General features: G+C 33.9%; 3 protein-coding genes across 3 annotated transcripts; 1 reads left to right on the forward strand and 2 right to left on the reverse strand.

Annotated features, from left to right (window-relative positions):
* Positions 1–13,039: 13,039 nt before the first annotated feature.
* Positions 13,040–13,354, reverse strand: LOC145562938 (putative mitochondrial protein AtMg00820). The gene has a single exon (XM_081623354.1). It carries the CDS (start codon positions 13,352–13,354, stop codon positions 13,040–13,042), a length of 315 nt encoding a protein of 104 aa, XP_081479480.1.
* A 2,058-nt stretch (positions 13,355–15,412) lies between these two features.
* Positions 15,413–18,963, reverse strand: LOC145563076 (homoarginine-6-hydroxylase 2-ODD-C23.1-like). Its single transcript, XM_081623484.1, has 12 exons — positions 18,827–18,963; positions 18,092–18,207; positions 17,424–17,542; positions 17,264–17,327; positions 17,018–17,085; positions 16,649–16,707; positions 16,378–16,543; positions 16,247–16,266; positions 16,123–16,169; positions 15,913–15,993; positions 15,742–15,831; positions 15,413–15,651 (listed from the first exon to the last, which is right to left on the reverse strand). Exons 1-12 carry the CDS (start codon positions 18,858–18,860, stop codon positions 15,523–15,525), a joined length of 993 nt encoding a protein of 330 aa, XP_081479610.1. The 5' UTR covers positions 18,861–18,963; the 3' UTR covers positions 15,413–15,522.
* A 2,146-nt stretch (positions 18,964–21,109) lies between these two features.
* LOC145561913 (putative inactive receptor kinase At5g67200) lies at positions 21,110–26,974 on the forward strand. The gene is made up of 2 exons (XM_081622042.1): positions 21,110–22,517; positions 25,877–26,974. The coding sequence occupies exons 1-2, from the start codon at positions 21,110–21,112 to the stop codon at positions 26,443–26,445; spliced, it is 1,977 nt and encodes a 658-aa protein (XP_081478168.1). The 3' UTR covers positions 26,446–26,974.
* Positions 26,975–27,637: the final 663 nt, after the last annotated feature.

A 27,637-nucleotide genomic window follows, 5' to 3' on the forward strand; every position in this document is an offset into this window, starting at 1 on the left:
GTTTTACTTTGTTTGGTGCATAAAACATTCAACAGCCCATAACTAGGAATTTAAGTTATTGCCAATGTGCTAACCTTGAATTTTCTACTCCAATTAAAATTGTTAGATAGCTATCGTTACATACTGAATCCAAATAAATCTCACAGTAATTATTTTGTTATATGAATCTTTTAATCTGATTTTGACAATTGGAATTTGTACATAACATTTGATGATGGAGAGAGATTTAGAGAACCCCAATAAGAACATTTATTGAGTTATAGTTCGTGTTAACAAGATTCAGATTAAAATAGTAACGGTAAACAATATTTTAGTATCATAGATACAGATGTTGAAAAACCTGACAAGTACATGTTATGACTTTAAGTTGGTGTCACTACTTTTTGTAATAATTATGTTTGTTATTAAAATAGTAACAAATAAATAATATTTGTATCTAAAATTTTATTTCCTTTGATCAAATTGATAAGATATTATTGATTTCGGGGATGATTAAATCAATTAGTATTTAAATGTCTCTAAACTAAAAAATAGATCAAGCAACACATTGCTTTTCAGAAATTGTAAAAAAAAAAAAAAAAAAAAAAAAAAAAAAAAAAAAAAAAAAAACCCTATTATTATTATTATTATTGTTATTATTATAATAAAAATATCAAAAAACCTACAAAGTCAATCAATTTACAAGAAATTGGTGGGGAGCCGAGATACAATTTGGGCCCCACCCCTCTAGCTATAGCGAACCCGATCATACTGAAGATGTGAGTAACTGCACGAGTACCAAAATCCCGAGTCTTAGTGAACGCCTGAATCCGTTTCAGCAACGCAATAGCATCCTTCTCTAATTCTCCCAACGAAGAAAAGGAGAAAGGAAGAAAACCATAGCCAATAGCCCTGCAACGCGCCCCATACTTGTCTCGCTTCCACTGAGCCACCACCGACACAACATGACCAGGAACGAAGTCAGACAACCCCAATTGTGTCAAAGGTGAGACCCCGTCAAGTCAACACATACATCAAAGGCCTCTATCCCAGGAATAAAGCAACACATACATCAAGGCCTCTATCAAGGCATCTATTATTATTATTATTATTATCATACCTTAAAAACAGATAAAGTTATACAACCTACAAAAAATTATTATTATTATCATTATTATCATTATTATTATTATTATTATTATTATTATTATTATTATTATTATTATTATTATTATTATTATTATTATTATTATTATTATTATTATTATTATCAAAAACAAAAGTCATACAACCTACAATAAATTAGTGGGAAGCCGAGATACAATCTGGGCCCCCACTCCTCTAGCTATAGCAAATCCTACCCTAGTGAAGATATGAGCTGCAGCACGAGCCCCAATGTCTTGCGTCGTCGAGAACCTCTGAATCCGCTTCAGTAACGCAACAGCCTCCTTCTCTAATTCCCCAAGCGAAGAAAAGGAGAAGGGAATGAAACCATATCCAATCGCCTGACATCGAGCTTCATACTTAACCCGCTTCCGATGAGCAGCATCAACCACAACCCGCCCAGGAATAAAGTCAGATAGCCCTGACTGTGTCAAAGGAGAAGACCCTGTCAAATCAACACAGACATCGCGACCACGATCCCATGAATAAAGTAACACATCCGCAGGTCTGAGGGCCTCGTCGTTCCCTCCAGCCAACCCAATGTCAACCTCTTTTCTCGCTGAAATCCCAGAACGATAACAAACATCAACAAGGATATTCCGAACAACATTATGCCGATGTTTAATACCCACAATACCAGCACAAGACACCGCGTGATCACCGAAAATATCTCCAGCAAAAACCCTCGAACAAGCAGAGCACGACGTCGAGATAGAGAACAATGGAACACCCAACCGATAGGACAACACACAGCGATAAGTCTTGGCGTTCATCGTCTGACCCAACCCCGAAATAGGAACCGCCCGAAGCCAAGCAGAGGTGTGATCACCCTGCTGTGATTTCCACAATGCTGATTGTCGAGGAGTTAAACAATAAGCAGATTCTGCAGAAGCGGTAATCTTTGTGAAATACATATCTGCCAATTTCTTCATGAGTTTAGGGGCAGCGACCTCACTCGGATTACTCAAAATGTCAGACTCCACTGTTCCATTAAACAGACACAACGCATCCTCAAAGGCTCGTCCAAGACCAACAATGCCAGTATGCCGAAGAAGTTGTGTCTGCAACCCAGCAGACTGCAACCGAGAAGCAAGAAAAGCATAGTGACGAACATCACCTGCAGAATAAACACCAAGCCCTCCAAACACAAATGGTAAGGTGGCAAGCCGCCACTGCCAATCACCAAACCCAGGCCCCGAAGCGGTAACAATACGCTCCAAGGAAGATCGAAGAGCTCCATCAAAAGTGCGCCGAGCTACCTCAAAAGTACTAGGAGGACAAGTACGTAATGCAAAGTAGAGTTTTGAAACTCCAGTACATGCCCTAAGTAACAACAGTTCACACTGAGGATCATCTAGCATAGCGACCTTATCCATAAGGGCAATGGTCTTGGTCACCCTCTGCATCACAAGCTCACCACTGAAACCAGAATCGGAACTAGCGGGACCTCCAAGCAACCTAACACCACGTAAAGGTCGAGCAATATTAGGCGGAAAGATTATCCAAATATGAAGATTATCCAAAAAATTAAAACCAAATTTCAGTTGAAGGGCTTAAACGACATACTGAAGCCTGAAGGTTTATAATCAAACTGTGGAGGGTTATAAAATATATCGATTGGAATACGAGAAATAGTTATCTGTTACTAAACAATATATCATTTTGTCAAAAAAAAAACAAAAGTAATATGCAAATAAAATATCTCTTTATAAAATTATATTAATAATAAAACTTAAAATTTTTCAAAAACAAATCTTCTAAGTAAATTAATAACTTATCTTTGTATTGAGGAATAATTTTATTTTTTTGTATGTTAGCATTACTACTATAATTTTTTCTATGTCAGCATTTATATTTATTGATTATGATAAGGTGCAAATGTTATTAATCTTGTTATATACTCCCCTCTTTGCAAAATAATCTTCCAAGTTTCTATTTTAAATCCTCATTAATTAGTTTCTTATAGTTTTCTCATTTTAATGGTCTCAATCCAAATGAAAAAGTCTCAATGTACATCATTTCAAAATAATAAGTGGTCAAATGTACATCATTCCAAAATAATAAGTGGTCACAACGTACTTAAATTTTTTATCGCCTTTAATTAGGAAAAAAAGATTGCAAGTGAGAGAAGATCGTTTCTGAACTAATTCTTAATCACTAGTTACTTTTAATAATGAAATAACGCTTCATTTATAATAATACAAATACTAAATCTCGATGAATTGCTTTACCAAAAAATGAAATTACGCTACTTCATATAAATATTAGATAATAATTGATTATTAATATGAATTACAATTATTAATATTGTAATTTGTAATATACAAATTCTATCAGTAGATAAATTGTTTTAGCAAAAAGTAAGATTATGCAAAAGTTACCATTTACAAAATACAATGGTGAAGGGTTAAAATATATTAAATTTGGATTAAACATAATAGTTATCGGTTATTAGACAATATTCCATTTTTTCTAATAGGATTGAAAATGCTTACCAATCAAAAATTTTAAAACATATTAATAGTACTAAAAGTTTTTGAAACTTTGTTTACATCTAGTAAGGAAATTTTTAACTAGAATGACTAGTTATGTTTTCGTTGGTTAATATTAATAATAGATTAATCATTATTATTATTATAAGTGAAATGATAATTGTTAATAGGGAGATATTTATCAACTAAATATCAATAACATGTTATAAATTATTGTTCAATCACTAGTTACTTTTAATAATGAAATAACGCTCCATTTATAATAATAAAAATACTAAATCTCGATGAATTGCTTTACCAAAATATAAAGTTACACTACTTCATATGAATATTAGATAATAATTTATTATTAATATGAATTACAATTATTAATACTGTAAATATACAAATTCTATCACTTGATAAATTGTTTTAGAAAAAAGTAAGATTATGCAAAAATTATCATTTACAAAATGCAATGGTGAAGGGTTAAAATATATTAAATTTGGATTAAACATAATAGTTATCGGTTACAAATAAATATTCCATTTTTTCAAAAACGATTGAAAATGCTTACCAATCAAAAAATTTAAAACATATTAATAGTACTTGAAGTTTTAGAAACTTTGTTTACATCTAGTAAGGAAACTTTTGACTAGCATTACTAGTTATTTTTTCGTTGGTTAATATTAATATTAGATTAATCATTATTATTATAAGCTACACCTACACACTTAATAGAAACTTTCCATAACTCTTGATCAATTGTTGTTTTAAAAAAGTGAAATTATAATTGTTAATACGGAGATATTTAACAACTAAATATCAATAACATGGTATAAAATAAGTGACTTCGTTCACCATGTTAACATCTTCAAACTTTATATTTTCATAGTATAGACCGCCATTATTTTAAAACTATAATATAGGTTTTAAATACTATTTAAATAAATCTTGTTACTGTAATCTAGTTAATGAATACTAAACAATTAATGGTGTTTCTAAATAAATTAGTAGTTTACAATCGTTACCACCCGTTTTTTTTATTTTTTTTAAAGATACCTAATTTTATTTCCTGTTTTATAATTACAATTTTTTCTCTTTGTTTTACTTTAATTTGTTTTCAAGAGTTTGTTGCTAAAACTGAATAATAATTTTTTATAAATATGTCCTCAGTCATCGTGATAATTCAAGGAGTTTAATGTGTTATCCTTGTGATTAATCTAATATCCAACGTTTGTTACTGGCCAATAATCTAACTTGTAGAAAGTTTAATGTTTGGTGTTTAAATTATGGGAAAATTGTTCGTCAAAAAAATATGGGTAAATGGACTAACATTGGAAATAACGATGTTTAAGCTCAGACAATGGCGGATCTTGGGCCAAAAAGTTTGGAGGGCCAAGGTTTGATCCTCCAACCTTTTGCTTAAAAATAACAATACTTAACCACTATGTCATAACTTTTTAAGTGTAATTATTAGACATTATATTACTTAAAACCAATAGCTTATAAAAATTAAGGGGGTCGGACCCTGACCCATCTCAACAAAGGTCCGCCCCTGAGCTCAGATGATATAGCATGATATTTCAATCTTGGTGAATTTTATACTTATAACATAATTTGTCTACAAAAAAAAATAAAAAAAATTGAAACAATGAAGCTAATCTATATAATAAAAAAAAATTTAAAAAAAAACCAAGTTTTTCCAGATGTGTAACGACAAGACATTCATACAAATCAAACTATGAATTACTAGATTTGTAAAATAAAAATAAATAACAAATAATAATTTATTGTATAACATAACATTGTATATTAAATGAATTTCTGAAAAAACAAATATTTTCAAGCCAAGGATAAATTTTTTTCTTAAAATCATCAAGAGAGAGAAGAGAGACAAAATCGAAATTCGGAATGCAAAAATTTTAAGCCAAAGATAAATATGCGATGAATTAGTCATGAAATATATAATATACATTGTATATAAAAAAAAAATTACAGAAAAAATTCGGACTAAAAAAAAATTCGAAGGGATGAACATGAAGAACAAGAAGAAGAAGAAGAGAGAGGAGAGAGAAAAACAAAACCAAAAAATAATCAGGAAAAAAAAATGAGAGGAGAGAGAAAGGGGTGGTTGGGAATGTGGGGAGTCATTCAATTTGCATTGAAACACAAACTGATTTGAAATAATTTGAAATTTTTGGTTTAAAATTTGAATGAAATAATAAAATAGATTATTTTTAGGACCCAAACTTTTTACCAATCAAAATCTACCACATTATCAGTTTATACATGGCCTACATAAACTGAGTTTATGTGTAGCCTATGCGACCGTTTTCATAAGATTTGTTTAAAGAGGGAGTTGGTGGCGCACACAAGTCAATGGTAATTTTGTCTAGATCTAGATTGTCTCCTTGCGCAGTTGTGCCTGGTATATATTGCTCCGCCGCTAATCTACTTGAAAGTTGATCCATGGATTATCTCCTTGGTTTGTGGTAATTGATGCTGAAACTCACTTTGATAAATCCTATAACCGAACAATTGTGGACCTTGAAGAATTTTTGAAGGATTTGTGGCCAAATTAATGTTAACATAGAGACCACTTTGAAGGTGGGGATCCTTACCTTTCTCTCTCACTTTCAAAGGGTCTACTCCGCAAGGCCGTAGATACTGGACCGAAAAAAAAAGTGAGGATTAAGGTCTAGTTATGATCCTCTTGATGTCCTTAAAAAATAATATATATATAAGAAGTATGCACCTATCTTTTTCATATCCTCTCCTCATATGACATACATATATCTATCACTTACTCCTAATTACTTATCTTTTTCAAAGTGAACTAGTTTTAAACCCATGTGATGCACGGCGGTTTATTGTATTATAATAATTGTTTTTGTATTTGCATTTTTGCCTAAGTATTTCAATTTCATATAAGAATAGTAGAAAATATTTTAATAGTAGTATGTGTTAAATTCAAAAACCCACTAATTGCGAAATGAAACAAAACCAAAATTCTAAAACTCACTGGTTGCGAAATGAAACAAAACTATATGCGATTATACTAATATGGGAAATGTTTCTTTCATATGGTTATCGAATTTAATTGAATATCTATTTTCAATTTTCATAGAAATACTTACAACATTCTCTAAATCCCTCATAATGCCAAATACTTCTATAGATATTTAAACTCAATTCATATAAACAAAACTCATATAAAAACTAATCAAAATTCTCATAACCATAAATTGATACATCCTATATCAAGCATCAAATTACAAGTTATTGATTAACTATAGTTTTTAAATTGTCTTGATTAATAAAGATATTTAACATCAAAATAAAAAATGCAATATAAACCTTAAAAATCCAAAAGCAAGCAAATTGTAACCTAAAATAAATAAATATATAAACCTAAATAAAACGAAAAAGAAAAACAAGAAAAAAAAACCAATGACTAATTAAAAACCAATGATAATTGATTATATTTCAAAATGCAATACACGGAGTAAATTAATTGATAAGTGAACCAAAACTTTAAAAAATATGGAATTTTCAACAGCAGCATGTACAATACTTGAATAAAAATTGCAATTTGAGAAATCATATAACAATGACAGCAGAAAAATAACCTTTATCTTGACAAATAAGTTGAATAGGAACTTTGTCGCAAATGCTTTATCAAAATATGGAATCGCCACTTTGTCGCAATTGCTTTATGAAACTATACAATCGCCTTAAGTGCTTTGCAAGGAATAATAATTTAGAATGTATCATGTGGTTTGATCGAAATTATAAAATTATTAAAGAGGAAGAGAAAGGAGAGGGCAAGAGGCAAGAGGGAATGAAAGGAAGTTTTCCAAATTGGAAAATGAGTATTATTATTTGGAATGGAAATCAATATTATGTAGTACTCTGTACTATAAAAAAGAAACTGAAAATGGAAGTTATGTCTTTTTTTTTTTTTTTTTTAAACGTTATGTTTTTTTTAAAAAAAATTATTAATTTTTTTAATAAAATATTGAGAAAAAGGCCACGTGGCACTCTAGAATTGTTTTAATGTTCCTGTTTTAAAATAGTATATAGATATAGATTAGGATTATTGGTTAATTACTTAACTTTTTCACTTCCCTTCCCCTTTGACGCCCTGTATATGTATGTCTTTGATATTAAGTCGGATAGAAAACTAATCAATTCCTCACTCTTGATTATTTGATTAGGTTTTTAACGCCCTTAGATTACTCCTAATCTACGTAATTAAGCAATAATCCTAATTAACTCATGACACTACAGATTTGAATGTCACTCCTAACAGTCGAAAAATTCACGAAATATATTTTTGTTGTATCAACTCTCTAACCAGGTTAGACACCTTTTATTTATTATACTAGTACTGGTAGCAAATAGAAAAACATAATACAGTAATATCCATTGGACCCAAAACAATCTCAACTTATAACACCATGTAAAAGTGGTAAAACCCATAACTCGGAGGGTATGGGTACAACCATTGGTTTTTTATTTTTTTATTAACTAATAATAAACCATTAAACGCACGATAAAAGCAAGATTGTACGCGTGACTAATTGACTATTCAACAAGCTAAGTAGTGTTCTCTTGATCCCATAATATAATTCCTGTTTGTGTTTTTTCATGGTATTTAAGAAATAGGAAGAGAAAGTAGATGAAATAAATTAATAAATGTAAAAACTACAATCATAGACAAAAGTTAGAGAGAGAAAGTGGAAAAAAGTACAAGACATGTGCAAAATTCAAGGGTAAATTAGAAAGTACAACGAATAAAGTTAAAAAAGTGAGGGTATGATGGTCTTTATATACTATCTAAAAATAGAAACAAGAACAACATTTTGGATCTCCAAAATAAGAAAACAGGAATTATATTATGGGACGGAGGAAGTACATTATAAAACTCTTGTAGCCAAGTACTCGTATGTTAAAATGGATAGGCCTTTTCCAATTTAGCAACAAGATACTCCATAAATAGCAGCAAGTTTATTTTTTCCACCACTTTTTTGTACGCAAAATGTCCAAGGGCTCAATAGGTTCATCATAATGGCGAGTTGCTTCACATACACTCAGCGTATGTGGAGACCGGCGGATAACCTATTAACTGTACAACCCAAAATGGATCACCAACAATATTACCTTCAAACTCGTTGCCTGACCTGCCCAAAGCCAATGCAATACCTTTCATAACCTTTCTACTAAGTTCTGCTAGCATTGTTATATAAACAAAAAAATAAGTCTAAATCAAAGTCGAGCGTATACATATATACAAAATTTTATCTTATATGTTATAGGTAAGGGTAGAAAACATGCTTGTGGAAACGTCAATATACTGTTTCAACACATTTTTAAAGTTAGGAGGATTAGATAGCCTGCATATTAAATAGAGAAGTATATGTTGCATTAGATCAATTATTATATAAAGTAAGTCATTTAAACTAAAGTAAGTTAATCTCGAGAGATGACTATTCTAACTTCTGTGAACATTTTTTGTATTAAAAAAAATAATGTAAACTAAAGTTAGAATTATTTCATTATTTTTTCATTCACTAGTCATAATAAAATTGTTTAAGCATGTACGAGTATGTAACAAGAGTGAAACCATGGCATGTATACAATTCGCCACATACCACAAGTCAGGTCCTTCCATTGGTTTTCCCTTATCTCCATACGTTCCATCTGCAAATTCTTTGTAATACCGTACTGACAAGAATTGAAAACATCATTCTATAAATGAAATGTTGCTACTAGAGTTGGAGTAGGAGACAAATTGCATAACTACTTTTTAATTTCTATACAATCTTAATTATATTTTGTTAAGCACATTGCTTTCAACTAATTTAACAACATAACTTGACGATTAAAAAGTGAGGAAGTATGAAATATTTACTTACATCAATAGCTTCCTGCACGTCATGAAGACCATTGGTATGAATTTTATCAAGTTCTTCATATCCTGTGCGCCAGGTCACGATTAATATAGCTAATTAAGTGGATATATAATTATATTTGTATAGTATATCCAGTTAACTCTAACTTTAGTTTACATTTTTTTTATATAAAATATATATATTATATAATATATATTATATATTTATATAGGAATATATCCACTTAATTAGCAAGTAAAGACCATAAATGAAACTGAAAATAGCTCAAGTATATATGCCATTAAACCCGTATCCAGTTGCTGCAGTCATCTTGATTTTCAGTTTGTCTTCAAGAGGCAGATTGAAGAACTCGCATACGACATCTCTTACTTCCTTTAAATGATAGTTTGAGATGCCATGACCTCTCTAATCAACAAAATCGAACCATTCAGTAGTATAAAATACTTCGTTTAAAGTAGTCTAAGGCCCTGTTCTTTAAATAGTAGCTTAAAAAATAATATCCAGTTAAAATAATTTTAATTTAATAAAATAAATACTACGTATATTTCAGCAATAAGTTAAGTTTCATGAATTTTTTAACTTTAAACAACAAATATAATAGTGAATCAATATATATAATGTAATTTCAGTAATAATTTTAGTTTAACAATAATAATTTATTTTTTTTGAAACTTAACAATAATAATTTAATTACAGTAAAAAAAAAATAGCAAAAATAATTTAAGTTCGCAAGAAATAGTATGTGAATAGTTGTGCTAAGGTCTAATTAGACACGATCAAGGGGTTATTTAATAAGTCAACAACAAAATGAAATGAATCTCTTGCAAGACTAGTGCATCTTTATAATGGAGTATATATGTACCACGTTGAAAAGCCCACGCTTTCTACAAGTTTTATCCAAACTGTTTTACAACTTCGCAAACACCAGCATCTTGAGCCATGTTTGCATCATCGGCTTTTGCAACCGAAGCACTAATATCTGCATTATGTATGTCATTAGAACTGTGAAATCCTCTGATTTACTCCCTCGGTTTTTTTATTTACATACTTATTTCTCTGTATTGTGCGAGTAATAAATGTTGGGGATTTTGTGTTTAAACAAGGTCACAAAGAAAGCAAACAAAATTAACGGATAAATTCTTCGAGGCGTGAACGGTTAGGATCACTTTCCCAAAAGTATAATTCCGACCCTATACTACAACCATGTATCACGGAAATTTACTCAGGAGATACAACGAAGGCCAATTGCAATCACAAGTAGGATGATTACAAAACAATGTAATTAAGCTTTTTGATTTGTGATGATAATAATTAAAGTACTTTTGTAAAACAAGAGAATGAAAATGGAGAAGTTACTGTTCTATATTTCATTCTCTTAACTTCCATTATATATATATATATAGTATACAATTATAGAGCAAAATCCATCAACTTAACTGTCAAAATCAAGCAGTGTTGAAACCAGAAACACCCGACCCCGATCGGGTTAATGGCCGCCTGATCGGGCGAGAGAACTTCTGCGAAAATATCAGATCTCGGGCCCGATCGAGCGGCAGCTGCCCAATCGAGCGACGAAGCAGATTTTCTCAACCTCGCATACGCGCCCGATCGAGCGGTGGTGGCCTGATCGGGTGGCAATTCAGTGAGTTTTACCCTCACTCTCGCATTCGATCGGGCTGCCATAGCTCGATCAGGCTGCGTTAATGGAGTTTACTACTCCTTGGTTTTCTCTTATTACTTGTTTAGTTAATTGCAGCACCATTTCCTAAGCAAATAATTAAACACCATGAAATTAGTCTCAAATACTCTAAATTATACATCCTTCCCCTTTTAGAGTATTAAACTAGACTCATTGCAAATAACAACATCATCACAAAACAATCTTATGCATAAATGAAAGTGTATAAAGACCATGAAAGTGCAACATACAATTCAAGAATCCGTATCCATTTGGTATCGTAAAACGTTTGAACCAAAAGCAACACATATTGAAAACTTGAAGATATTACACACACAAGATTAATTACTTAATTAAATACATATTTACTTGACACTTAAGCCATGTGTCCATATCTATTCATAAGTACATCAAAGCTACGCTCCTAATGGCTTCTTGAAGTGGCTAAACCTCGTACTTATATAGGCAGAGTTCCAAAACATGCTCCTGTGACAAAGCACAATATCAAGAATTATATTAAGTTAAACAACCTCTTTTACATCACAGAAAATCAGGAACTTTACCTTGGATGATTAAACAAGTTCTCAATTAGCAAATGAGAAAGTTAATATTAATGAACTTAAGACCCAACGTCTTATTGGGCGTTAAGGTAAGACTCCCTCATTTGTAATTATTTAGGGCTTCAATCCTAAACCGATTGCCATCCTATTGTTAACATCTCTTTCCAATGCCTTTGTAAAACAATCGGCGAGGATAAGATTTGTTCGAACATAGTCAATAGTGATCACACTATCCTTGATAAGCCCTTGGATGTAACTATGCCGTACTCCAATGTGCCTTGACTTACCATTATAAACTTGGCTATAAGCCCTTGCCAAGGATGCATTGTTATCACAATGTATCACTATTGGTGATATCGGTTTTGGCAACAAAGGAATCTCAAACATGAGATCCTTCAACCATTCGTCTTCTTTACCAGCTGAATGCAAAGCAATGAATTCCGATGTCATTGTGGAGTCCGCAATGCAAGTTTGCTTCTTAGAAGCCCACGAAATGACACCTCCCCCATATAGGAAAACCCCTCCACTTGTGGAGGAATGATCTTTGTTAGAGATCTAACTTGCATCCGAATACCCTTCTTCAACTGAAGGATATCCACTATAAGATAAACCAAACTCCTTGGTTTTCTTCAAGTACTTCGACAAGTGTCGAACCACTTGTCAATGTAGCTTACTAGGCTTTCTAGTGTACCTACTTAGTTGACCAACTGCATAAGCGATATCCGGTGTAGTACTTGTCATGGCATACATCAAACAACCTATTACTTTAGCATATTCATTCAAGTTGTGAAACTGCATTACCTTCATCGGGTATCAAATTTATGCTAGGATCCATAGGTGTTGAATAAAGAGAAGTAGAGTCTTCACTCACATTGAATTTCTTGAGCACTTTCTCAATGTAATGAAATTGTGACAAGATCAACTTTTATTTTTCCCCTTTTATCCTTATGCCCAAGATGACATCTGCTTCTCCCATGCCTTTCATTGAAAACTTTGACTAAGAAAAGACTTTGTCATTTCAACTTGTGACAAATCCGTTCCAAAGATCAACATGTCATCTACATATAGACAAATTATGACACCTTGACCGTTGTCATCAAATTTGCTATAAATACACTTGTCTGAATTGTTCAATTTGAAACCATTAGATAACACAACCTCATCAAAATTTTAATGCCATTGCTTAGGTGCTTGTTTTAGCCCATACAAAAATTTAATCAGCTTGCAAACTTTTCCTTCTTGACCTTCCACAACAAACCCTTTCGGTTGTCACTTGTAAACTTCTTCCTTTAGATCTCCATTCAAGAACGCTGTCTTGACATCCATTTGATGGATCACAAGCTTGTGGACAGCCATAAGTGCTATCAACAACCTTATAGTTGAGATTCTAGCAACAGGTGCATATGTATTGAAATAATCGATACCAGGATTTTGTGTAAAACCATGTGCCACTAACTGGGCTTTGAAATTTTCAACCATTCCATCAATCCTCAATTTCTTTTTGAAGATCCACTTGCACCATCTTGGTTTACATTTTGGTGGTAAGTTAGCTAACACCCATGTAACATTGCCTAAAACAAGCATTATAGATCGCCTCCAAGGTGCTCTTCTGGTGGGTGCTTTATAAAGTCTATATGGCGCCTCTTGGAGGGGTTCTATATCATAATATAGAGCGCCTGTCTAAGATAGGCGCTTCGTATTCTAGGCATAAAGTAAATAAAAAAGAAGGAAAAAAGAGCTGTCATCTTAGAATATGCGCTCTATAGGTACATAAAAAGAGAACGCCTATCCTAGATAGGCGATCTCTTTTCCTGACTATTTTTTTTAAAAAAATTATTATTATTATTATTTAATAATAATAATAATAATACTATTCGTAATCTGTACTTCGTAATTCGTACGTATTAAACTAATACTACTAGTACATTCAATGAGAATTTTTTTTAACAAATACAACTAATTAATACAAGTACTTAGTAATTTTCAATGTGCAAAACTACCAAACCCACTCCCCCACCCACGATCTTCCATCCACCAAGACCCACCAGCCTCCACTGCGATCCACCTTCATGACCCAAATCCACCCCAACTCCCCGCACAACGACCTACCAGCTCCACTGCGACCCACCTCCACGATTTACAGCCCCCACGAAAACCACCACACCACCGAAAAATTAACACATATAATAATACCAAAAATATAAATATAAAATCAGATCTAAGTAATAACAAAAACAACAAAAATTATAAACAAAAAATGGTCCAAAATTTCGAAAATTCGCAATTATATAATTATCGCAAAAAACATAACTTAAACTTACAATTGCATCAACAAATTAATTATAATTAGAAATTTGAATCAAATACAAAAACAAGAAAAACTAGATCTATCTTCTAACCTACAATAAAATCAAATCTAAAATTTTAAAACCTTGACCTATTTAATGTATGTTTTTGCTTGCGACGGCAGTAGGCTTCCGCGGTGGCTAGTTGTTGCACGCTCGACATTTCATGGCTCGGTGATGGCTGGATTCCGACTCTGGTGGGGCGTGAGAAGGTTCCTCGGTGCTGGGCGTGAGAAGCTTGTGAGGTGGAGGGCGTGGGAAGCTTGCGGGGAGGAGGGCGTGAGAAGCTTTTTAGACGGTGAGGTGTTGAGGAGAGAGAAAGAGGAGAAGAGAGGTAGGAGGAGATAGAAAGAGAACCAGAATATGATTTAAAGAGAGAGAGAAATGGAGATAGAACAACTAATAGAGGCGATCTCTATGCATAATGTAAACCAAAATAAGTGGGCAACTTTTTATGTTTTAGGGGTTAGGCGGATATATCAAACACAAATGGTCTAGGTTCACTTAATTGTGTTATCCGATCTTTTTTTTATTTTTATTTTTTTAAAATTATAATACTTATAGAACGGTTAACTAATAGAGGCGATCTATATGCATATGTAAAATTTGGAAATGTCAAATAGAGCGGTTAATTTAGGCAGGCGCTCTATAGGTTTTATCATATAAAATGCTTATCTTACATAGGCGCTCTGTTAACTCTAGAAATCGCCTATGTAACTTGACAGTTGCGTATTGTGTGTTGCTTATTCCACTTTTTGTGGTAGTGATTGTTTCCCACGATGGATTCTATCTCATCATTAATAGCTTCCTTTCAAAATGGAGCATCACGAGACCTCATTGCCTCGTCATAGGTCAAAAGATCATCTTCCACATTAAAAATGTATGGAAATTGTGTCAAAATAGAATCCCTTGATCCTTCAACCAAGTACACATGAAAGTTCGGGCCAAAAGATTTTTCTTTCCTTGTCCTCTTACTTCTCCTAGGTTGAGATGACGATGTTGATGCTTCCTCTAAATGAGTTTGGTCATTAATTTCTTGATCAAATTTAATTTGGTCAAAACTTTGAGCATCGGTATTTAGAGTTAGATCACTAGTACAGTAACAATTTGTGAAGAGAATCATTAATCCAATCATCCAGCTCAATAACGTAATATACTTTTTTTTTTCTTTTTTTAAACACAAAACAAGCGTGGATTACTTAGGCAAAGCCCATATTATATTACAACCTAACATTCAAAGAAATGAATAACATTATAACATAAGATACTTGTAAATGAATATCAGGAACTCGGGCTATTTGTTACAAGTACCTCTTTTTGGTCATTTATTAAATGGGATGGCACAATTTGTTCTTTAGGTACAATATGACCATAAAACTCTAATTTTTATTTTGTACAAATTTTTTTTTAGTATCGAAAATTAGTTGTGACTTTACCAATTAAATGTTCCCCGTAAACAGCTTGCCCAAGTTTTTTGATCCCCCCGGTCTTCTGTACACAAATGTCCAAAGGCTCAATTGTTGCATCATAATTTGTCTGCGAATACGGGCACAACTTCATATGTTCATTTAGCTTTCACTCAACAAGATAGAGAATGGCATATAGGAGATATAAAGAGAGTCTAACCTCATAGAAGTAGGCAACACAAACACGATATTTGGGAGACTTGTTGATGACCTGATGTAAGGTGGACTCGTATATTCCATTGGTAAGAATCTGCACAAGGCTACATATTCAAATTCGATATAATAGATTTGAGATTCCATGACCACAAATAACAAAGAGAGGGCAATATACCTTCAACATATCGCCAATGTTGCAGACAAATGTCCCAGGAATCGGAGGAGCCCAAATCCATTCTCCTGAATGATTCCGAACCTTCAACACATTTGAGGTGGAACGAGCATAAGTAACACACAAACAAGAGCTTAAAATATGAGCTGGGAATCATGAAATTATGTTAAGTCTAAAGGTTTGAAAGGCTGGTCCCTTGTACACTAAATGTACCTGTAGTGCTGTTATGCTATCATCTTGATTGACAAGCGTCAGAAGACCTGTTGAAAATCATGCTGAGATCAATACCATCACATAAAAGCCATAAGTCTCTAACCTTTGCAAAGAGTGTACTTACCATAATCTGTGTGAGCTCCACTGAGGTTTTGTATAAAAATTGAACACAATAACAAAACAAAGACATTAGACAGCAAATAATGGGTGAAAAGAAATGCAAGAATCCAAAGTGATGTTATCCTAATAATTTACCATCCAATGTCATTTCCAAGTTCGTTATGCCCATTTTCCCTCGAGATCACAGGATAACCAATCAAACGCATAACCCAAAATGGATCGCCTGCTATACGACCTTCCAACTCATTGACTGATCCACCTAAGGCTAGGGAAATGCCTTGGATAATCTTCCTAGAAAGTTCTGTTTTTATGCCAATAGAAAGAAACCGTGGTTAGATCGAATACAAGCAAATACACAGTTTTGGTCTAGAGAGGAGAGATATGAAATACTTCGTAGAAAACATGCCTGTGCATAGGTCTGTATAATGCTCCATCACTGCTTTAAAGTTCTGAGGCTTGGATGGCCTGCATTAAGGGGAGTAAATCCATTGTCTTACAATACCTTGAGTAAGTGCACAAAGCTTAAAAGTTCAATCTGAGCTGATGTGGATCCTCAAGATTGTTGTAAATGTATGATCTTAATATACTACTCTGTACTAGAATACTCAAGCTACATGCACGTTCGGTCACTTCCACACAACACACAACCCGTTTGATTCCGAAATCAAAAGAAACATGGAGTAAACCAATGTCGAGATTAAACTTATATAAGTACTATCTATGCATTTGTCATAGAAGACAAATTTTAAATAAAAACCATGGTGTTTGCACATACCATAAGTTTGGTCCTATCATTGGTTTCCCCATGTCTCCGTACATTCCGTGCTTCAATTCTCTGTATAACTAGAACAAAAAGAAAATTATGAAAAATGAGTCCTCCAATATGACTATTTTCACTTCACAGTACATAGAAAATCACAACAACAAAAAATAGAATGAGCCCATGCATTGAGGTATAGTCAAAACGAAACACATTCTGTTAAGCACTTCATCAACGAAGGATTATAGAACTTTGACTTACATCGATAGCTTCATGCACATCAGGCACACCCTTGGTTATATTGTCTCCAACTTCTTGATAGCCTCTGCATTTTAAGATTCAAAGTAAAGATACTAGTACATTGAGTGAAGCTCTTTACAAAGCTGAAAAGAGTAAGTATACATAATATGAAAATTATAACCTGTAACCCGTTGCAGCAGATAACTTGATCTTGAGTTTTTCTTCCAGAGGAAGGTCAAAAAACTTATGGGTGACTTCTCGGACTTCTTTTAAAAGGGACCCCGGGATGCCATGGCCTTTCTAATCAGCAAAAAAAACCAGAACCATTCAATACTATAACATAAGATTGTTTGTGGTAAAATTTTACTAACATAGTGCTTATACAAAAAGATTGGTAACACAGAAGACGGTGATTCCTAATTTTGGTGCATGTCTAAAAGCGAAAAATTCATTTCAGCAAATACATGGAGTTTAGACCTAATGCCTGATCGAAATTTTTGATGAGGACAATACTATACATAGTTGTACTTTACATTAAGTTCATGCTATAATCATACGGAATTAATAAGGACATAATTGTTCCTTAATGAGGATCATTAGGTTCATGTTGATAACATTAACTCATCTTATCTGCAATCACACATTTCGACATAGTAATTACAGTTCCCTGGACATTAAAAGGAATTAATAAGGATCATCCAAGTCTTTTGACTTCTCGACAGTGTGATCATCTATCACATGTGCACGACACGAAGTTTTGCCAAATGGGAACTAGGAAGTCTAAGGGAAGCCAACAAAACTTAGCTAATCATATAAAAACTACTCGAGGAGTATATATGAAATAAATACCAAATAGAAAAAGCCAGCCTCTCTGCAAGCTTTATCAAGTTGTTTGACAACTTCGCATACACCAGCATCTTCAGCCATGTTTGCATCATCAGATTTAGCAAGCAGAGGACTAACATCTGCATTGTGTCAAAGGAAAAAAATCACTGAAATTCAAATTATGATCACTGACACTTGAATATGATAATATCTCTACCACTTTATACTCATAGGCAACTAGCAGTCTACCATAAAAATCAATTATAACAGGGCTTCCTAGTTTAATCTATTTCCATTTCTAAACAACTGATTAAAGTTGTTTGTCCCTTATAATCTACTCTTTTAATTACTCTGTTCATCCGTTCCACAAAGTTCCTATCGTCTTCTTTTTTCTTGATCACACAACTTTAACCATTAATTATCATGTTGCATGATATTGTGTGCTTTACCTTAGACATAATCACATAGCAAATTTTTTTTTTTTTTTCTATGTATAATTCGCGAATGATGAATAAAACCTTGTAAAATGGATGGAGTACACCCACAAGATGGACCTATGCACCACCATTGAAACTATAATATAGCATCTCAATTATGCCATTCATTTCATATAAATGAAATGGTTTCTTGTGTACAATTTAAATCGAGAATAATCCTTACAAAAATTTCATTCATATGACAGGAATATAAGACAAAAAAAAAAAAAACCTAGATTAAAAAAGAGTAAATTAAAATAGAAAGAGTGGTGAAGGAATATACCTATGACAGGAATTGATTTGAAGTCAGTTGCCATTGAATTAAGCTCGAAACGTCTTTCCTCTATCTGCGCTGCTGATTATGTTTGTAAACAAATATATTATTGGCAAGGCAGCAAACATTGCTCGTATCGTCAGCACTCGATAATGCTATCTACTATTGGACACGTCATCGTCTTTTTGCGGATAATTAAGCGTTTTTTTAGGTTGTTAATCAATATAATTATAGTTTATACTTCCTCAATCTTTCAGATGCATCATTTTTTTATACAAAAGTTTTAATATAGATATATTAATTTTCTTAGTTAATAACTCTATCTCTCACATGGGTCCTTATTTTTTTTTCTCTTTAATCTCCAAAAATTGCTTAAAAAATTTATAATTGATTTTAAAAGTGATGCATTTAAAAAAGGAAGTAAAACTTTTTACTCAGATTAAACTTTACTTTCTAGGAGTATTAGTAAACTTTTTTTTTTTATTATTTTTTTTTACAGAACTTAAAAGACCTAATAATAATACTCCTTCCATTGATATATCGATAAAAAAAAAATTTAATTGAAAGTAAAAGAGAATCACATCTTAACAGAAAGTTAAGGATATCAGTGGAAAAGTAAAGGAATAAATGATACGAGTACTTTAATTTAGTATGTATGAGTGTATGGCAATTTATTCATTTTAGGTCATGTAAATTTAAAAAAGACATAGGTAGCTCACAATCATTCACTTTTTTTAGTGGGTTAGCAACTTAACACTTCTAATGGAGCTAAAGTAATTATAAGGCAATGATACTTTATTTCTTGTCATTATGTAGTGGAGGTGGTCATAACCTTCAAAGATTAGAAGCTAGAAAGTTGAGTAGTAACTTTAATCTACTTTGATTGTTTTTGTGAACTTTACTCTTATTACTGACTTTTGCTTTTCATATTGCCCATGTACTCATAGAAAGTGCACAAAGTAGAAGAATAAAAGAAAAAAAAAAAAAAAAAAAAGGTGAGACTTGTGTCTCATTAGGTCATCATAAGCCATAAGGATATAACTAGCCTGATAATCACGAGTTGACGACGTAATTTTTAGAGTGAGAAGTAATAAAAAGTAATGCTCCGTACTAGTAAAATTGCAGACTCGGATGAGAAAGAGATATGACCAAATCATAGACATGACCGAAAGATAAACACATACAAATTGTTTATGGTACAAATAATAAGGGACGGAAGGAGTTTTAACACACGTCGGTATTAACATACGAGTTTAATACTCCAAGGTCTCCAACACTACGTAGTCCGTATTGTTTGTTTGCACATTAGATTGAGTAGCGGTGGACTAATGCAGTGGTGGTGTGTTTTTTGGCCCAACTTGAATCTAGTACTCTACATGAAACTATGAAAGTAACCAATTTCAAAATCAAATCAGCTCTGTGGTAGCATCATTTTCAATTGCGTAATCCTAGCAAAAACAGTGTTATGTTTGAAAAACAAGACTAGTTTCTAGTTTAGTGTAGTGTAACTGTCTAAGTGTCAACAAAGTCTTCTATTGTCATCCCCATGTGACCCCTCTAACCATTTCAGACCCTTCCAAAAACTGTGTTCCGCCAGCTGCTCCCCTCAATCTCCTCTTTCTATTTCCAACCAACAAACTCTCACCTCCTCCCAACACTCCAACTCAAAATTACCCGCTTCCCAATTTTTGTTGCTATTAGTAAATCTTGGACACCGTCTAGTTGTCTACTCTTGTGTAATTAGATTTATCTCAATGTGTTTTCAAGATTTATTTTTATACTTTTTCAAGATTTAATACAGAGTGATGTATATTATGTAATGTATCAATCAAACTGTTACATTTTAACAAGTCAAATTTACAAGAAAGTACTACATCTCCTATTTGTTTGCCTCGTTACATTTAATAAATATTAAAAGAAGTATTACTACATCTCCTATTTGTTTGCCTCGTTACATTTTAACGAGTCAAATTTACAAAACTTTGACCACAAACGATCATTAATAAAATACTCGTTAATATTAATGTAATCATATGCAATTTGATTGAATTTGTATTAATACACACAGAGCACTTTTATAATATTGGAGTTCAGTCATAATAAAAATGAGTCGAATGAAGCAAATATATAAGGATAGAGAAAGTAGCAATAACATTATTTTAACACAAACTAGACACCCCAGTACCCCACACTTCTCTGGTACACTAGTACTATCATCTCTTCCCCTTCCATGGCATTGGCATCCCAACATTCTGAACCTCATCTTTCTCTCTCCTAAGTCCTAACCTTCCAATGCACCCTCTCACTCTCACCCTCTTTCTCCTCCTTTCTCTCTCCTCCCAAACCACAACCCAACCAGTCCCAGTCCCCCCAAACGACGCAGCCTCCCTGTTATCCTTCAAATCGAAAGCCGACCTCGACAACAAACTCCTCTTCACACTCCACGAACACTTCGACTACTGCCATTGGCAAGGCGTCAAATGCCAACAAGCTCGCGTCGTCCGCTTCTCCCTCCCTAACTACTCCCTCCGCGGCACTTTCCCTCGCAACACCCTCTCCTCCCTCGACCAACTCCGCGTCCTCGTCCTTCGCAACAACTCCCTCTTCGGCCCTCTCCCTTCCGACCTCCACTCTCTCTCCAACCTCCGCTCTCTCCTCCTCGACCACAACTCCTTCTCTTCTTCCCTCCCTCCCTCCGTTTTCTCTCTCTACAAACTCCGCGTTCTCGACCTCTCCTTCAACAACTTCTCCGGCTCTCTCTCTCCTCTCTTCGTCCACCTCGACCGTCTCACCACTCTCAAGCTTCAGTTCAACTCCTTCAATGGCACTCTCCCGAAGTTCAACCAGTCCGCCTTGGTCTTCTTCAATGTCTCTGGTAATAACTTCTCCGGGAAGATTCCGGACACTTCTACTCTTTCTCAGTTCTCTCCTTCTTCGTTTTCGTTGAACCCTAATTTATGTGGCGACATTGTTAATAAGCCCTGCGATTCTCGCTCTCCTTTCTTTGATTCTTCTTCTGCAATGAACCAACCTTCTTCGTCTCCTTCAAATTCGTCAACTGGTTCCGAATCACTACTATCTCCTCCAGGAATGAAATCACACCGGAAGAAAACAATCATGATTCTAGGGTTTTCATTAGGTGGTTTACTCCTTATCTCGTCATTGTTCTTCATGCTTTTAGCCGCAAAGAAGAAGACGACGATGATTCCGAAAACAACCAAAGATTACGCCGGAGATTCTTCTTCTTCCGGCGAAGTAATGACTGAACAATCGGAAGTAATTAGGGTTAGATTTGATTCACAAAGCAATGAATTAGAAGATGATAAATGTATGAAGAATGAACAAGGTAGTGGTGGAGGGAGGAGAGAGAAGAGCGGGAATCTGGTGTTTTGCATAGGAGAAGCGCAACTGTACACCCTAGAACAGCTGATGAGAGGTTCGGCGGAGATGTTAGGGAGAGGAACAATGGGGACCACATACAAAGCCAAGCTGGATAACCAGTTAATCGTGACCGTTAAAAGGCTTGATGCGATTAAAATGAGTGGGGTTGATGCTCAGATGTTTGAGAGGGTTATGGAAATTGTTGGAGGTATGCGTCACCCGAATTTAGTACCTGTTCGTGCTTATTTTCAAGCTAAGGAAGAAAGGTTGATTATCTATGATTATCAACCTAATGGCAGTGTCTTTAATCTTATTCATGGTATGATTTTCAACTTAATTCCTCTAATTTTAGTATTAATAATTAATTTAAGCATTTGAATGATTTAATTAGGGTAATGTTTGTCTGATTTGTTGTTTATTATTGTTGTTACGGTATATACCGAGTATATAGAATGCGGAGTATTTTGTACGGAGTACTGTATAATTTTGTTTGTACGAGGGAGGGATGAGGGGTGTCGGATTCTCGAATTGTTGATTTGAATTTTGATATACATGTATAGAAAAGATCAACGTGGTCCGAAACTAAAAAAACAAATGTATGATGTAATTTTAATGGTTTTTATATGATGAAGATGTGTATAATTTTGTCATTAGTAAATAAATTAATACTCGTACTTTTGGTGTGGTCTTGTGAGAGCTGTGATGAGCCTGACGATAAAGTATGTTAGTTTTCTTAAATAAAAATAATTATTATACTCTTTGTATTTAATAATCTGTAATAAGCATATTACAAGTACTAGTGTAAAATTTTGTAAGGTAACACAGGTGATTGGGATGTCTCGTGACTTAGAAAGTTGAGAAAGTCAGATAGTGGGAGGTGGTAAAATCGGAGAGTGACTGACAACAGTTTTACTAGCGTTCTGATCACAAACTCGTGAATATCAATGCCTAGTGCCGTTGATCGCGCTTCTCTTTTCTGACTTGTTTGTCAACTTGATTCCTAAATTTTATTTTTATCAATAGACAATAGTTTTGCGTTGCTCAATTAATTTGCACTGTGTATATACTCCCCTTCGAGTGAGTTCCCTTCTTATTATCTTAAAAAGTCTAGTATTTCACTTGTATCATTATCATTAATCGTTATGTAGTTAAATGGAGACAATGGAGTATGTCAAACATACTCTGTTTTTTAAGAGGAAGTCAGGCCCATTCGGATGACAATCAGTCTTGTTCGGACTGTCTATTGTGCATTCAGGCAAAAGTTACCTTAGTTGAAAATAACAATTACTGTGCTCATATGTGATTGTGTTTGGACTGTTACGCGTTACACAAATTTTACAATGCAAATTTGTGGTAACATAGCTACTCGAGTCAAATTTTATATTGAAGGTGGGCTGTTAAGTGCATTGTTGTAGGTGAAAACTAAGCTAACTGTAAAGGTTGCAGAACAAGTTTTCTTAGTATAATGTCTAAAGCTGGTTATATCTCAAGCTATGTAAAACTTTTGCTGTGGAAAGTTGCATTTATTAGCCAATATTCTAGACTGACCAAAAATTGTTAAGTTTTTATCATATATCTCTAATTATGTTAGAACTGACTACACTTTCAGCAAAATCTTTGTCCAACACATACAGACTCTGTTTCTCTCCAAATATGGTGCACTTAAATTGATTTTTAAGGTTAAGTCATAAGTGAATCTTAGGCTTTAAGCTAGCTTTTTGTGGTGTTGTATCAACAACAACATGAGGTATACTTAGCATAAAGAGCATTAATAATTGGTCTTATCAAGGAAGTGCATAAGGTATGACTACAGGCCACACAAAATGTGTGGTCCCTTCCCCTATTACAATAAAATATTAAGTTATTTTTGAAATAAGGTCTTACTCCAATAAGTTAAATCATAAATGGAGTTAGTTAATTAATCTTTCTCCTTCCCCTTAGCTTGGTTATGCTTTTACATGAAGAGAACCCCTAATATATTAACATCTTGTCAATCTGCCATGCAGATGGTCTTGTCGTTGATCTTGGAATAGCTAGTTTTTCAGAGTGAAGCTGAAAATTAGATCAAGGAATATAACCCAAATGTGAGAAATTTCAATACGAAAATCATGTGTAAAAACAAAATAAGGGCGGGTTGGTTGTGCTCTTGTGTTGTTTTGTTCCAAACAAACAATTTATTGCTAACAGCCAATTGAACATCAGTGTAGCAACGAAAATTTGTCAGTTGCATCACTGAATATTGGGTGGTCCTATTTTAAGCCCTAGCTAGCAACATGTTAAGCATTGAAGGAATTGGAAGACATTGTTTAATGGAAAAGAAAGGAGGACTGATAAGTTAGTTTAAGGATTAAGGGGATAGAACTGAATGATTACTATCATGATTGAGATAAAACATCAAGCTATAGTGCTCATTGGTAGTTCTGCCCCTATAGATACACTATGTGGTCTAAAATCTATATCAGTATATTACAATTGTAATGCCCGTTGGTATTACTGTCCCAATAGATGCTAACACAGTTATAGTAATTAAAAGTTTATAAAAAATGAAAAAAATAATAAAAATTACGTGGCATAAAGCTGCTCATTCAGTTAATTTGGGACACAAATTCTAATAGAAATTGCTTATTTAACATGCTTCAAGCACAACCAGATTAAACAACAAGGCTAATGAACTATTGAACCTTCATGTTCGTGCATGCAATCAACTTATTGGATGGCGGCCTAGGAGTTCAGGTGCTAGCCTAATTTTCTTAGGTTATTTTCCGTGAAATAGGAACTTAGGAATTGAAAGGGTGGACTGATTGTATTGCCTCTATTTCCGATAAAGATGACTATGCCATTATCAAAACTGGTACTTAAGTAGGATAAATAGCATATGAAATCAGAAGCCTCTTCTTTTTATTAATTGAAGACTCAGTTCATTGGCATGATAAGAAGAATGGTACTTGATCCAAATGATTAAATCGTTGACTCAATCCCTAAGCTCATTACTGTAATCGACTTGTGTTTTGCTCTTCTCCAGTTGTATGCTGATGTCACTTATGTTTCTGACCTTGTTATAATTGTGGATAGTATCTCTTGCTTCCTCTCTTAGCCATGAAGTGTTTCCAATGGGTTGCTCCTTGTGATCCCTTTGAAGTTTTTTTGGGGACCATCTCTTTTGCTTTTCTTCACTTCTGTATTGATCCTCGATATGTTGGTGGCCTTGTAATGCTTGCTGTCTGGTACTTTTATGATTGGCGAAAGTATCTATAAAAATGAAGGCACTATGCTGAATATTTTGTGACATTTTGTTCTGCTGTTTTTATTAGGAAGCATGATAAAATTATTTTTGTGCATTTTGAAAAATGCAATTTAAGCATGTGGGGGCATTGATAAGAAAAATGCAATTTAAGCATGTGAGGGCATTGATAAGATAAATAATGGATAGATCAATTTCCTTTGCTGATTTTGTTTACTGTTCTTATTTTTATCCTTTACTGAAGTTGTTTACTGTTCTTATTTTTTATATATCATTCTACTCTTGTGAAGTGTAGTGCTAGTAATAATGTTGCTGATAACTTGTTAAGTACATGCCTCACCCTCAACTGTATTGGATTTTGCCTGATTTTGTCTTGATGATACAGAAATCAGATATGTTGGTCTATTTTGTTACTCATAGTTGCTAAAATCCTGCAGGGTCAAGATCAACGCGAGCAAAGCCTCTTCATTGGACATCTTGTTTGAAGATAGCTGAGGACGTAGCTCAAGGCCTTGCTTACATCCACCAAGCATCCAAGCTCATCCATGGCAATATCAAGGCCTCTAATGTCCTTCTAGGCACAGACTTCGAGGCCTGCCTGACAGATTACTGTCTTGCTTCACTATCAGCATCTTCTGATGATGAAGATCCTGATTCTGCAAGATACAGGGGTCCTGAGGCCCGGAATTCAGCCAGGAAGGCGACTCCTAAGACAGACGTCTATGCTTTTGGTGTTCTTGTGCTTGAGCTTCTTTCAGGAAAACCCCCCTCTCACCATCCATATCTTGCACCCCATGATATGCTTGATTGGGTGAAGTCAATGAGGGGCGATGATGACTGCTTTGTAGACAACCACCTTGCAATGCTTGTTGAGGTGGCAAGTTTATGCAGTTTGACATCTCCAGAGCAAAGGCCCCCAATGTGGCAAGTGTTAAAGATGATACAGAAAATAAAGGCCAGTGTTGGCTCTGATGATACTGTTGATTCCACACCAGGATATTCATAGTAATTTATACGAAGTAATCTAATTATTAGGTGAAGTTGGATGAGCTCGTGGGGCAAACTGCGGACTGAACAATAGAACTGAAGAAAATCGAACTGCAGATCAAAGCCTATAATTCAAGAGACACTGACATCCAAGGGGGTATGTATTTTTTGCAATGAAAACTCGATAATGTCAGTAGTGGTTCAGATGTTGGAAGATATCAGACATTTTGATGAGAAAAGGATCGGTAATACCAGTACAGAAATGAAATGAAAGGTTACACTGCCTTAATTGTCAAAAACATTAAACTCCCCCACCCACCCAAAAGAAAATGAAAGAAATGTTGGATAATTGAATGTATTAGCATCAAATTTTGATTTAGGTGAGGCGTATTTAATGATTAGCTATTAATCTGTAAGATTGACCGATGAAAGCATCCTGTATCTGCATTTTTGTACTTCTCTGTCGGAATAACTGAATATGATCATGATATTCAGCACATTTGTCCATGAAACTTACGTGTAACTGGAGGTTTAATATATTAGTTCATGTTAAATTGTTACTCGTTACTCATCTTTGTTAACAATAGCTTGTGGAACAAATTAAGTCGATATTCTCAATAAAGGGCTGAGATCAGTCTTGAGCCCACGGTAAAGAGCCTGTCCGTAGGTCCCCTTATTTTTTACCCAAAACACTTGTATCAAATGATGAGTGCCGAATATGATGGTTGTCTCGATTTGAATCAGGATGGACCCTAATAAAGATTTGTATTCATCCGTTGATGTTGCATCTCCATTAAACCTTTTATTACGGAGTAATGGTGACAAAGGGTGTACGAGTACATTTTATTTCCATCATGCTTTCAAAATAATCTCCAACCAAAATTATTCATAAAAATGAAAGGAGTTCAGTCAATCGAATATCATGGGCAAATTTACAAAGCATGGAATATTAGATAATCGGTACAAAGAATATTGTTACGGAGTAGTTTTGTTTTTGTCGAAAAAAAAGAAAAGGAATATATTAAGAGGCATTAAGATAACAAGAACAAGTCCATTTGATCACGTGAAACAACCAATTAGCGTAATTTCCACGCGAAAGAGCGTCCAAGAATACTGGTACCCAAAAACAAAAAAAAAAATAAAATAAATAAAAGTCTTTATTTTTTTCTTTTTTGACTAAAAAATTAAGTAAAAGTCTACAGCTACTATCC

Source organism: Chenopodium album, chromosome 10, assembly GCF_948465745.1.
Source record: "Chenopodium album chromosome 10, dcCheAlbu1.1, whole genome shotgun sequence".
Lineage (NCBI taxonomy): Eukaryota > Viridiplantae > Streptophyta > Magnoliopsida > Caryophyllales > Amaranthaceae > Chenopodium > Chenopodium album.